At 42.3% G+C, this 13,762-nt stretch overlaps 2 protein-coding genes across 2 annotated transcripts; both read right to left on the bottom strand.

Annotated features, from left to right (window-relative positions):
* Nucleotides 1-3,813: 3,813 nt before the first annotated feature.
* LOC135644542 (pentatricopeptide repeat-containing protein OTP51, chloroplastic-like) lies at nucleotides 3,814-6,922 on the bottom strand. Its single transcript, XM_065162205.1, has 2 exons — nucleotides 6,100-6,922; nucleotides 3,814-5,937 (listed from the first exon to the last, which is right to left on the bottom strand). The coding sequence occupies exons 1-2, from the start codon at nucleotides 6,601-6,603 to the stop codon at nucleotides 4,075-4,077; spliced, it is 2,367 nt and encodes a 788-aa protein (XP_065018277.1). The 5' UTR covers nucleotides 6,604-6,922; the 3' UTR covers nucleotides 3,814-4,074.
* A 686-nt stretch (nucleotides 6,923-7,608) lies between these two features.
* Nucleotides 7,609-10,017, bottom strand: LOC103974513 (3-dehydrosphinganine reductase TSC10A). The gene is made up of 3 exons (XM_009389364.3): nucleotides 9,401-10,017; nucleotides 8,873-9,020; nucleotides 7,609-8,095 (listed from the first exon to the last, which is right to left on the bottom strand). Exons 1-3 carry the CDS (start codon nucleotides 9,947-9,949, stop codon nucleotides 7,797-7,799), a joined length of 996 nt encoding a protein of 331 aa, XP_009387639.1. The 5' UTR covers nucleotides 9,950-10,017; the 3' UTR covers nucleotides 7,609-7,796.
* Between the last annotated feature and the right edge of the window lie 3,745 nt (nucleotides 10,018-13,762).

Below are 13,762 nucleotides of genomic sequence, written 5' to 3'. Positions count from 1 at the left end.
TGTTCGTACATTTTAGTGTTTTAGTTTTAGGGAGGTTGACCGTTTGCAAGTGGTTGTCGCAGGGGTGTCATACAAGCTAGACATGACACCCCTCCAAAGACAAAATCAATTAAACACGTGATGGTTGGTTACATAGTAGGGCAAGCACAAAACAACAAACACTCTGTAAACATGGTGAGGGACCACAAAACCATAGGATGAGTATGATGAAAGAACACGGATATGGACGGCGGTTGGAATGGTTGAGTTTGAGCTATGATTTGATGTCATTATAGTGTGATGTTATCATCATTATAGTGTGATGTTATCAACTTAGCTTAAGGATGCGACTAGTACTATGGTTTGATGTCATTATAGTGTGATGTTATCAACTTAGCTTAAGGATGCGACTGTACTAGTCAGAGAAGAATTATTTGGTGTCATCCAAATAATTCATGCAAGTACTTAGAAGGTGAAGAGAATTGACAACTTAACATCGGATGTGAGTTAAGGGCTAGGTGATCATCCCAAGATGATTAAAACTTAAGATTATGGAGAAAAGGATACGAGATCCAAAATCATACAACAATATTTTGCTGAGCATTATTGGCATAACAGAGGACTGCATTGATGAACTGTTGCAATATAGTAAATATATTCACAAAGGCAAAACAACACAGTTGTTCTCAGATTAGAGTGACATGGTCTTTAAGATTTTCAAAGAAAAATATATTAAGAGAAGGGGACAAGTTTCCAAATGATAAGTCTAAAACTATATGGATGCTTTTTTTTGCAACAAGTTGCATATTCTAAGAAATACCTCAAGTGGAGGCACACTTAACTCTTGTTGTGGTCTTCCAAGACAAAGAGAAGGGAAGCAAAGATAAAGCATGAAAAAGTTTGAAGACTGTCGTAGTCGATAAGCAATAAGGGGTCATCGTATAGCACATTGTGATGCTTTTGGTGGATACTTCGTAAAACTAAATGGATGTTTGGGTGAATGTTTTACGAGACTATGTGGGAGAGTGACCGAACATAATGTCAAAGACCTAAGCACAACAAACCAACAAAGGTGTATATTAGGTTCGATGGAGGAATGACTTATGGACTTAATTATTATCTCAATAAAAATTAAGGAGTGGAGCAATTCGTGTTGGACTTAGTGAAGGGTTCGATCTCTATAGAGTCTACTTAAAAAGATGGAACATAGATCGAAAGCACTAACCTAGTGGCATTTTTTTTTTTGATAATGATAGAGGACATGAATATTTATAGAGACAAGAGCAAATCATATTGTTTCTTAGTTTTCTCATTCCGAAGAAGAATGAGTCAGCATATGTCATATCTAAAAGACCTTCAAGGCAATGTGCATATTATCTCAATAATGTAATTAATATAGGAACTAAGATAAGGAGATCCGACTTAACTCATTATAATAAAGTTAGATTTAGATTTGGAAGGCATTCGTATAAGGCAAGAGACCATAAAGACAAAAACTTTCAAAGAATATATCAAACTATTGATATTCTAATTACAACAAGAGGATTCAATGAGAAGTAACATGCAATAAAGATTATACTTGTGCACATTTCTAGGGTCCTATTGGGGGTACCATAACTTCAGCAAAGTTAAGAAAAAACTTTAAATTTGTTAGGCAATAGATTAGCTAAGAGATAAACTTCATTTGTGGGTGGCATGATATTGTGAGGTCAAATTGGATGGATGAAAGTTGATCACCAAAGGAGCAAATATAATCAAAATAATATAGGCACGATAATATGTTAGCAAAGGCCATATAAGAAAGGTTCTAGTTCAAATTTCTAACACCAGATTATGAAGATGTCACCAAGAGACGATGCAAAGATAGTAAATCATAGTGGAATAGTTCAAGATAATGCAATGCATCAATAAGTCTCATGATGGGCTTGATCATCTTAAAGGATGGTTAGAGTTGGGAGTAACATTACGAGAAGAAGGGCAATAAGTGCATTCCATAATATCGAAAAGACAACCTGATATTCATCGGATGAAAGTTGCAAATATTAGTCGATGAGGTATGGTACTATAAAGGTGGCTCTTCTAAGTACATGCTAATAAATCCCATAAGAGACGATCATATAGAGGTATGATTAGAGTTACTAGATGGTGGATTTTTCAATAGCTCATATTTTGCTTAATAGAGCCTCAAATTTAGTGGACAAGGTAACATGAGCAAATATTGCTACAAATGATGCAAATAGAGAATAGAATCAGCATAAACCCTACAATATAATAGTGGAGGTCATGAAAATCATTTTAGTCTATTTTCTTTCATTAACTAAAATGAATTACTCAAAGAGCATAGAAGTATTGAAGCAATTAGTCAAAATGAGTGACGAGGCAATAATATGGCAAGAGTGGCTTAGGTGGATTTAGGAGGGACTGTTATGATGTCATAATGGCAGGTTTGTCGATCATGAAGGGAAAATAAAGGAATATGAATATAACATAACAGGTAATAGATTTATCGGTATGAAAAAGCTCTATAGTACCACACGAGTAAGACTTTGGTTAAGAACGGGGGGTCAAGGTAATGAAAAATGCAATGACAAACTTCAAATATTAAAGGCATGGTTGAAGGGCGATTATTAGAGAGCTTCATTAGGCCTTTTTTTTTAAGGCTCCTTATTGAGTTAGTCGAAAATAATGAACTTTGGATTGATGTGATAGTAGTTGACTTGGGTAATATATATAATAGGTAACATATAGTAGTGTACCGAGTAGACAATAGAACTAATAAAAAAGGGGTATAACATAAGAAGGACAACCAAATCTTCAAAAGATTTACTCAAAAGATAATACTTTTTTTATAGAATTGTGAGGTAGAGAGGAGGTGAAATAAAGTAGCCAACTTGATATAAGGAGTATATCTCAAGCAGGTGAACGAAACTGAGTAATTTTATTCTCTTCAACCACTGGGAGAACGAATGAAATCAAATACTCTATTTCTCCTAGTAATCAAGTAGAGAAGCTCTACATACTTCTGAAGTCTCTCTAAAGAACACTTAAAAAATACAACAATCATCAATCCTCACTGGTGATTAATTGTTGCAGGATGAAGCTCGTGAAACTCTAACAAACATTTATCTCATTTAAGGGGACACAAGACATTTGCGAAATAAAAGACTATTTTCTTTTATTTGTTGTCAGCGAATGGGCGAATGCAGCAGAGCGATATTCTCCCCCTAAAACTTCTCATCGGAATTGTTGTCCTCCGTCGCCCACGGATATGCCACACGCTCGCACCTTAAACAAACAGACTCACAAGAAGAAAAAGGCACTTGGGGTTATAACGGATGAAGAGAGTGAGAAAAACAATCAGCCGACCACAGTTGCTATGTATAATGGATGAAGGAATAAGGAAAAAAATGTATATATATGTATTTTCAACTCCAGTCAAATTCTTTGTCGGCCTCAATTCAAGGTTTTTTCTTTATTAATTTTTATTTCCAACCATCTCATCCGCTTTACAGTTTGATTTTTTTTTCATAAGAAAATATATGTATATATATATGTATGTATTGAACCAACATACAAGTGAATTTTTTTTCAAAAGACATGTATGCATATATTGGAATATTTACGGTTTATGATCAGTGCATGTAAAACCAACGCTACATGATCGTAAGCTATCAATCTCACCAAAATGATATGCCAACCAAAGAGAATAAAAGATAAAACGAGCTTTGCGGTACAAACCAGCCAGCCAGCAAATGGTAGTGAAAGCAGGAAACATTCAGTATGAAACTTTTGCGGCAAAAATGACGATCGGCTAAAGGCAACAAGCAAACATCATTTTGGGAAAAGAGAATTTCATTTGAAAGAGTAAATGAATCCACACAAACGGGCAAAGAAGACTCTTACATCAACTTAAACTGGTTTGCTTTTGCCTTTTCCTATTCAGCTTTATCATCTTTTCATATTCAGATAGCGTAATGGGCCTTGCTGCAAACCTAAATAGAGTGAAAGGATATTTTACAAAATCTACATTTAGTGTGTTGGGCATTTATTTCTACCAGTCTTTCATATTTGATCTCTGGATATCTCATTGATTTCTCAATGGGGACTCCGCTCATCGGTCTCGAATTTGCTATCAGAGTCATCAGGTTGACTTTCTTCCTTGCCGTTTACCGAGAGACAACCATCTGGTACCAGAAGGCTTTTAACACTCTCCAAAATATATGGTTCTACAAGCTCCCAGAACATATCAGCATTGGTTCCTTGAAAACCCATCCAAAACACTCTTCCTTTCCTCTTGACTCTGCATCCCAAGGACTTTGCCTGAAATGCCCTGATGATCCTTTCGGTGTCTTCACGGCTGCCACCTTTCAGCCTGAGCAATATATCACCTGAGGATGATCTCAAGCCTCCATACATGTACCAATATGCCAGAACACGTGCTGACAGCCATCTATGAACAAGCTTTGGAATCATCAGTCGTCCTTTCAGCCAGAACTGATCGGCAAAGAAACCAAAATAGGAATGTGCAATGGTGGAAAATCGGTACGGCATCTCATTATCATCATCGTTAGACCTACTTGATAATGTTAACCACTCATAAAACCGTTCATGAATGTGCACTCTCAGAACCGAGTGAATGTTGGAGTTCTCACTGAATTCAAAAAGGATTATGTGGTTCCTCCGCTCCTCATCTGATTCTATTCTCACACCTCCTAGCAGCAAGCCAACTAAAATCTCACGCTGTTCTTCATCAAGCTTCATGCTTACTTTTCTCTTAACTATCTTCCTGTTCAAGCTTAGAACTTCTTGGAGCCTTTCCACAGAGCGGGGTTCTATTTCATATTTCTTCTGGCGCATTATGTCGTAGACCTTTTCAGCTTTAGCACACTCTCCTGAAGCAAGATAGCTGTCTAAAATGGCGTTACATGACCGAGCATTAGTACCGATCATCCCATTTGTGTGTATTTCATTAAATATGTCCTCTGCCTTCTCAAGGTAACCAACCCTTACCAAGGATTCCAGGTAAAGGTTATAGATGCTCCGATTGGGACAGCATCCAGTGGCACACCGTGAGAAGGCTGTTTCCAACTTGTCGTGCAAGTGCAAATTAAAGTACATAGACATCAAACTGAGGAAAGCAGGCATAACAGGTTTCATTCCGCTTCCAATGTACTCATCAAAAATTGTTTCTGTTATTTCAGTCTCCTCAGCTTTTGACATGACCTCAATGATCTTAAGATATGCAGCAGAACTGACAGGTTCATTTTGCCTCTTCATCCCTTCAAATATCTCCAACGATTTCATCGGTTCCCCGACCTTTGCATAAACCTCCATGCGATAAACAAAGGCTTTAGGAGGGATTCTACAATCACTCTCAAGAAGCATGAGCCATGTCTTTTCAGTTTCCTCTACATTGCCTGCCTTGGAACAAGCTCTCATGATGGAAATGAGCACATCAGTGCTCTCCTTGAAACCGGCATTCTTCATCTCCTGCCTTAGATCTGCAATTCTTTCCCAGTCGATAATGTCTTGATAGCTATGGAGCCAGATCAACCCCGCATAGATATCCTGATGCACCTCGAATTCAGAAGTCACTATATTGTGGAAGATGAACTCAGCCTGTTTGAGATAGTACTTTCCCCGGCCATCGGACCGGCTCACGAGGGCTCGGAAGAGAGAGTTATGCAAGCTAAGGCGGGGCCTGTAACCACCCAGCTGAATCATCTTATTGTAAACACTGCATGCCTCGTCAAGGCAGCCTTCGACGGGAGCACTCAGATAAGCTACCGTCAAGATGTGAAAAGTGGACTCGCTGGGCACACGACCTTGATTAATTATAGCATCAAAGATCTCCCGGCATTTTGCGAATTTCCGGTCCTTCCCCAAATAATCAGCCAGCTTTGTCGCGAGAGAGAAATCGAAGTGGAACCAGTGCTGCTGGGACATCCATTTGTACACCTGGACGCAGCCATCAACAGTTTCAGACGGAAGAAGGACCATCTACAGAATCGATTCTTGAGGACAATAAAGAGTACAGAGAGTCCAAGCAAGCGATTTATTTGCTTTAGGCATACAAACGAACACGTCGTGAGCAAGGTGAAGATCGATGCTACCACTAACCCGGAAGCTGGCTTCGTTCTCCCGGATTCTCATGCAGTGGACGGTAACGTACGTGGCGTCGTCCTGTGTGATCCACTTGCGCTGGGCGTTGAGTATTCTGACGAAAGTAGAGTGCTTGTAGGAAGGCAGTTCCTTGCAGAGCCATGCGATCTTGGACCGCCTCCACTGCTCGGGGAGCTCCTCCAGCTCCTTCACCTCGAGTTCAGGGGAGGGAAAGGACCTCATCTCCCTCTCCGCGGCCACATCATGGAAAGGCTCCACGGAAGGCCGCACAGTTTCCGTCAACTCCTCCTCGTCCGATGCTTCCTCCTGCTGAAGCGGCTGCGCGGTCGCCAGGGTGGAGCTTCTAGGCGGTCCGAGAAGAGTGGGCGAAGAACACGTCTGCAAGGAGCGAACAGGAAGGGAGGAGGGGGCGTGACGGAGGCGGAGAGGAGGGGAGGGGAAGGCGAGGGCGAGGGAGCTTTTGAGAACGGCGAAGGAGGCGGAATAGACAGAGGCGTTCATTGCAGGCAGAGGAGGAGGAGGAGAGAGTGGTGGCGTCCGGGGGGAAGAAGAACAGCTCTGGCCTCTTGAGTTTGATAGCGTCGGTTCGTCGTCGGCCGCCCAGGCTTACAACAGAAGACCACTGAATAACTGGGCCGGATCACTGACCCGGTTCCTTAAGGGTGGTTGGGCTGTGGCGACTGACGAGCAATCTGTTCGATGGCCGTTGAGCATTCCACTATCAGAAAAAGAGATTTCGGAGGTTCCAAGCTCATCGTCTCTGCAGACCGCTGGGTGATCCCCAGAAGTTGCATGGAAAGACCAAGCCCAGTAAATATTGTTTCTGCAACCTCACTAATTTTGGGTACTTGGAACTTATCCGAGTTTGTAAGATGCGTATCACCCGTGATAGAGTAAACGGTGACCTTTTATTCTCATCTTATCTTCTTCCCTGGAGCGAGCCGGACTCTTTCTACTGCTCTTCCAAGTGCCGTAGATCAAGTGAATCACAATCCGATGAAGCGCATTACCATCGTGTCGTCTCCCTCGACAACGTCGTCTCCGGTAGAACACACCGGTTTCCGGGCGCCACGATTGTCCAAGAAAAGTAATCCCCAAGGCAACCAACCACGATATCTCACCAGGCGATGTTACTCCACGACATAAAGGTTTCCGCACAATGTAACTCGCACACTGCCCGAACTTGGAATCGTCCAAATGCAGCAGCAGCAGCAGCAGCCCCAACAAGTTCGATTTAAGATACTCCTGCTCCTTAGTACGCCCATTGCCACATTTCAGAAAATTTACAGAATCAGCCCATCGTTTCTGAAATATATTTCAGCTGGACCTCATCATGGCTTCCAACATGTGTGGATGAATATAATAAGACACGTTATGGGCACCCATCCAACAGCAACTTCTACTTCATCAGGGAAACGAAGTACCAAGCGAACTCAAAAACATGAGCGGATTGCCACATGAACCGAGCTAGTAAGTAAAGAAGCAACCGAGATGGGTGATAGAGCCTGAAACCAAACATGAATGATAGCTTTACCAGCAGTAATCCATAAGTGGATTTGATCATGATTAACACATGAGATGTAATCCTAAAAGCATTTTCTAATGGGCATCACAACTCGAAAGGAGTCAGCTTATTTGTGTAGAATAATACTGACTGAAAATGAAATTTGTCCTGCCAAAAAGGAACCACATTATTACATGTTTTTCTTTTTGGAGTGCCACTTCTCTATGAGGCTGAACCAATTCCATTGGAAACATAATCCCATGAAGCGCATGAATCCAGCACCAAGCACCTCAGCTAATGCCGTGAAAAATGAGCTCTGCGGGGACAAACCGGCCGTAGCTATAGACAGCATACTTCCCTCGAAGTTACAGGGAACGATAAACATTGAAGATTTGATGCCATTCAATGCTTTTTTAGCGACATCATCAGCCTTCATACCACCCGAAGATCCTGCTATGATATTGGTGAGGTCCGGCCTCCTCTTGTGCTCTGTACTCAGCAACAAAGTGTTGGTGATCATGACAGTTTGCTTTAGGAAAATGATTGAGAGCAAATATGTATGTTCTATATGATGTTGTCGCGATGGTAACAGACGGTAAAATGAGTTAAATCAGAAGGACGACGCACGTGCATGCATTAAGACATAAGATCACTAAAAAGCCAAGAATAGCTCAAACCATACATACGCAGTAGAAAAGCAAAACCAAACAGGTAAAGATTTATAAATCTCGAGCAGAACCTGGAAACTTGTTCTTCCCGTGCATTTTGCTGCTACTTTTATCTGAACATAATTTTGCTCATGGACGTCTCTCTATAAATCAAACTTAGGTGAAACTGAAACTGAGATTACCTCGAAAATTGCAAACATGATTTCTTCTTCTGCACCAGGATGGAAAGACTTTCTATGAGATGAACAGCGGCTGACAGTAGGGATTGATTGCTTTTACAACCAAGAAAGGGGATGAAGCCAGCTAGCTAGCTAGCTAGCTAGCGAGCCCCTTGCTTGAAATGACCAGAAACGAAGGACATAGGGAACCGGTAAGTCGTGCAGGGAAGGTTTGATGGCCCGAAAAACCAATTAATTAATACTCTTTCGAATTTGTTAAGTGGATTGCCAGCCTTGTTGTTCAGATTCAAACCTAGCAAAGCCAGGAAATCATTGAAGGAGACTTTGTGGTTTCGTTAGTTAGACAGACCTCTCTTTTAACAGCCAAGAAACAAAGAGTAAAAGAAAGATTACAAGAGACACAAGGCACGTTTGCTTACCTTCAGCAAAACCTGGAGTATCCGTGTCTGGAGGAAATATCATTGACACATGAATGTTGTGGGCGATGACCTCATGCTGCAGAGCCTCTGCCAACCCACGAAGTGCGAATTTACTAGCAGAGTAGGCGGTGTAACCATATACCCCCACCTAGAACACGGAAGCCACCACTTGTAATAAGCAATGAGGTCTCATAATGCGGAGATCACGACGGCTATAAGCTAAAGGCACTTGTCCATTTTGGTCGGGAATAAAGTCACAGTCGGGCTTCTCGAGAGCATGTTCAAGAACCCGACTGCCGGATGAAGGAACGCTTTCTTAATCAAACATGAAGTAGTTTAGTAAACAAATTCAACAAAACTTGGATTTTTGAACCCTGCCAGCCAAGGAATGGAGGTGGCAAAAGATTGAACAATTAGCATATCGGTAGGATTGGTGAAAAAAGCGACTGGTATATAATAGGAAAAGGGCCACCTAAAAAAGCACGTTCTTTAGGAAAGGTCAAGGGTCGAACAATTTCAAGGCGGTACCTGACCGGCCTGGGAGGACATTATGGCGATGGAGGCAGGGAGTCCCGTGGCCTTGGCCCTCTGTTTCATGGCGGGTAGTGCAGCCTTGATGAGGTGGAAGATACCCATGAGATTGATCTCCACCATGAACCGCACCTCCTCGAGGTCCTGCTTCTCGAGCTCCTGCGGCGTGAATACCCCGTGGTTGCACACCAGCACGTCGACGGGCCCGGCCTCCTCCACCGCGTTCGCGACGGCGTCGGCGTCCCGGACGTCGGCGCTAAATATTGCGACGTCAACGCCGGTAGCCAGGCGGATTGCGTCGCGGGCTTCCTGGAGGCGGACGGCGCTACGGGCGAGGATGGAAACGCGGGCGCCTTCGGTGGCGGCGAGACGGGCGAGAGCGAGGCCGATGCCGCTGGAGCCGCCGGAAATGAAGACGTGGCGGCCTTTGATGGGGATGCGCACGGAGCGTGGGCGGACGATGAAGGCTAGGACGGCGGCAAAGGCGACGGGAGCCATCAAGAGGGGAAGGAGAGGAGACGCAATAGGGAGCGGGGACGGAGCCATCGAAAATGTTTGCCTTGGGCGTTGGGTCTCTCCGATCTGATGGAGAGAGCGAGGGCGAATAGGGCGCTCACTATGTACAGATGTATATATAAGTATAAATACTATAGTGGACTGCGAATATGTTTGTTGAAATATTCAAAATCGTTTGTACTCCTCTCGGTTCCATTTTCGCCCACACCATCAGTTAGAATCGGGGAGCCGTTGTTGGTTGACCAATGGGAGATGACCGAGGAGCCGTATGGGTCCTAATCAAAACGTTCGACTCGAACCCATCCATAGGACAAGACGGTGCTTTCTTTTCATAACGTGACGCATCCGCCACTCTCTGACCATGACAAGGTCGCCGCACGAACCCACCCCTCCGTCATGCTAACTCGGGACGTTGGACCCCACCCGGTGAGCAAGATGGGTCCCGAATGGCGTCTCCCGATTCAACAGCGGAGACTTGACCTTTTATGTGCATATATTCCTACTGCGTTGGACGGAATGCGTTCATTGTTCCATTTGAATCTTCTCCATTTCGCACTTGATCGATCGTCAATAGATGGTCTTTCGCATCCAATCTGGCCTGACCCACCAAAACAATACGGCCATTGTCGACCGATCAATCCGGCTCCTTCATGTGGGCTCGTCTTCTTCGTTCTGCTGCTACCACGCAAAGACACATACGAAGCTTTCCCTAGAGCTCAGTTAACGCCTTTGCAGACCCACGACTTTGTTTGCTTATTTGTCTGTGCATCCGTCGCGGATGCACCATGCACGACGAGTCTGAGGCTGTTCATTGATTTCCTGACGGAACTGCAAGCTCAGACCATCACTGGGGGCAGCTGCTTCTTCGTCCGATCAACGTTTCAACCCAATAAAACAGAAATAAGCGACAGAACATGACTCGCTCTTATTCGCATGTGAAGAAGAGAAGCAGCATCACGCTTTCATGTCCAATTTACTCACATTCCCCCCCCTTTTCTCGCGTTGTGCATTTGCTTCTTCTCCTCACTCGCCACGCCGAAGCCAGAGAAAGTCATCGTCGCTTGGTCGCCTCTCCAGATCAGGCGATCATCTTAAAGCGAGAGATCCCTCGTCACATGGCCCTTCCTTAAGGAGAGTCAAATAATTGTTCCTTTGTCCCGGTATCGCCTCGGTTTTAGACGGGTATATGGGCCTCGGACGGTGCCGAGTGCGGCAAAAGGATGAGCCCACAACGACGAGTGGCGGAAGTCTTCTGCATCGACCAGCGTTATTTCATTCATTTCACTTATTTCATATCCACAGGGAAAAGAAGAAAAGCAGCAGCCGTCGGAGGAATGAGTTGGCTAGCATCCTCGCACGGTCGATGCTTGGAAATAATGCATGCTCCTCCAAGGTACATCGACATCTCTCTGATGGATGAGATGTATGTCTATGGTCTGTCTGATGTCTCGTTTGCTCGTGTTCCTGTTGCACTTGCTGTTTCTCCATCAGTAGACGTCTGTCTTTTTATGACAAGTTTATGCACAGGCATCTCCACATTTTCAATCTCATCGCGTTGCATGGATCCAAAGGTTGGGTTTCTGTGGCAGGCCGATCATGTACGTAGCTGGGCGCTTCCAAACTGCCGGTTGGGCTGTTGCACGGGTGCCCATCACACGTGAATCTAAAGGCCCAAACCATTTACACCATCATCATGCTGGCGGATTGAGATATTCAACCACCGGCCTGTCAGATCACTCTGATATTTGCCTTTGATTAATCCAAATAAATTCGAAGGCAGCAGCTGCCAGCTGTATCATTAGCGACCTTCATCGCAAACAACTCAAACCCGCTTCAGCTTATTCCTATAGCGAGATATTATTTGACATGAGATAGCGATGATTAAGACTGGTCGAAGCTACTACACTTCCCTCTGTCTCTCTCTACGTTCTTCCGATGCCAATTGTTAGAACACGTGTTTGGATGAAAGCAACCGTAGGTAAGTAAGCGGGTGTGGCGTACTCTGCCTATATCGCGGAAGGATCAAACGCAGGAAGGGTACGTAGGTGGAGCGTAGCGGACACTCGGAGGTTTGATGTTATTGTTAGTATAAAATTATGCTAATGCGAAAAAAATTTTATATTAAGATTAAAATTAAATAATATTAAATTAGATTTACGATACGTATCTTTCGATGCTATCTGAAAATAGATATTCTTTTCTTCCTATCTTTTCACAAGACCACTATGAATTCGTAATCTCTCAACTGATTCTCTATGACAAAAAATTCAATTAATTCTATTATATATCTTGTCTAATCATAAATGACTACATAATCTAACATTTTACTGCTTGACCCATTAATTGATAAGATATAAAATATATTTAAAATTAAAATAAATAAAATAAAATTTGTTTAAAAATAATTTTACCTAATTGGATTCCAAAAAAAAAAATTGAAAAGCATTTTATACATGACTATGAATTTTAAAATAAGTCAATAAATTTAATAAGCATAATAATAATATATTAAGTTCAACTATCAATACGAATCATAGTTCTTGTATATCATCAATTTTATACTTCCTTCTATATACCATAATATTATTAATCTTTCCTTATATAGTTCATAGTGACCCATGTAATTTATCTTGTCAAGATAATCTACTTATTACATTTAACTATAATATGCATAAATATAAATATAAATAGGATAGCAGAAACAAATAACTTTAATTATGCAAGAGAAATGTCAATAATAGCATCCATTTAAACATACATCATTGTATCTTTTATTGCCTGCTCACAAGTCTCATTCTAAGAACATATTCTTTGAATCTTTTATATAGTAAAGACTTAGTAAATAGATCAACAATGATCATAGTGGTGCTCAGATTCTCAATTGACACTTTTTGTAGTTGAATTTCGAATTTTGATAATAAAATCAATTAATAAATTAATGATCTAATTCATGTGTTGAAAAAAATGATGCTGGACTAATTACGATCGTGAAAAGGCAAAATAATTAAAGAAGAATCGAATGTTAGGCTGGAGTCAAAGATCAAGCATCAAGCCGAAAGAATCATGGGATATGCCAAAGGTTCAGATGATACATCGGAAGCTCATCGGGAGTTCATTGAAAGCTTGCCGAAAGATCATCGGGAGTACGTCGGAAGTTTCATCAGGAGTTTGGATGAACAATTGATGTGTCGAATAACTTAAATTACTTGTATCATAATTATTTATGCCTTAACTATCGTAGTTATGACCTTAATTTGAGTTAGTTTTGGGAGAAATTCCACTAACTTAATTATGGGCCAACTAGGCTTATAACCGGGCTGAATTGGGCTGGTTAGATGGCCCATTCAGCCACTTTGAGCCACATCAAGTAGTGGCACCACCTAAACTGGGTAGTGGAATCGCTTGAGGCTCGACCTCCGAGGGGGTCTGGGCGGTGGTGTTGAATCTTGGATTTTGATAATAAAATAAATTGATGAGTTTGTGATCTAATCTGTGTTTTGAGTGATGTCGGACTAGCTTCGATTAAGGAGTAGTAAATTGATTAAAGCATAAGGAATCAAATGTTGGGCTAGAGTGAACATGTCAGAAGATTGGACATCGGGCTAGTAGATTAGTCGATTTGTCAACAGAAGGCTTTGTGTCGTGAATTTGAGCATCGTGCCGAAGGATCAGACATTGCGCTAAGGAGATCGAAAGTTGCGGGAGTCAATATGCCAATTGGGCAATATGCCGAAGGAGAGGACGATGCGTTGAAAGATCGAACGAAGCACTGGATGAACCAATGACATGCCAGATAAAAGATTCATGCCTTGTAGTTATTTATCTAAGATCTGTTGAATCTCG

The sequence above is a fragment of the Musa acuminata genome, chromosome BXJ3-8 (genome assembly GCF_036884655.1).
Source record: "Musa acuminata AAA Group cultivar baxijiao chromosome BXJ3-8, Cavendish_Baxijiao_AAA, whole genome shotgun sequence".
NCBI lineage: Eukaryota > Viridiplantae > Streptophyta > Magnoliopsida > Zingiberales > Musaceae > Musa > Musa acuminata.
Note: the sequence above shows the minus strand (reverse complement) of the source record. Positions and strands in the feature narration are given on the sequence as shown.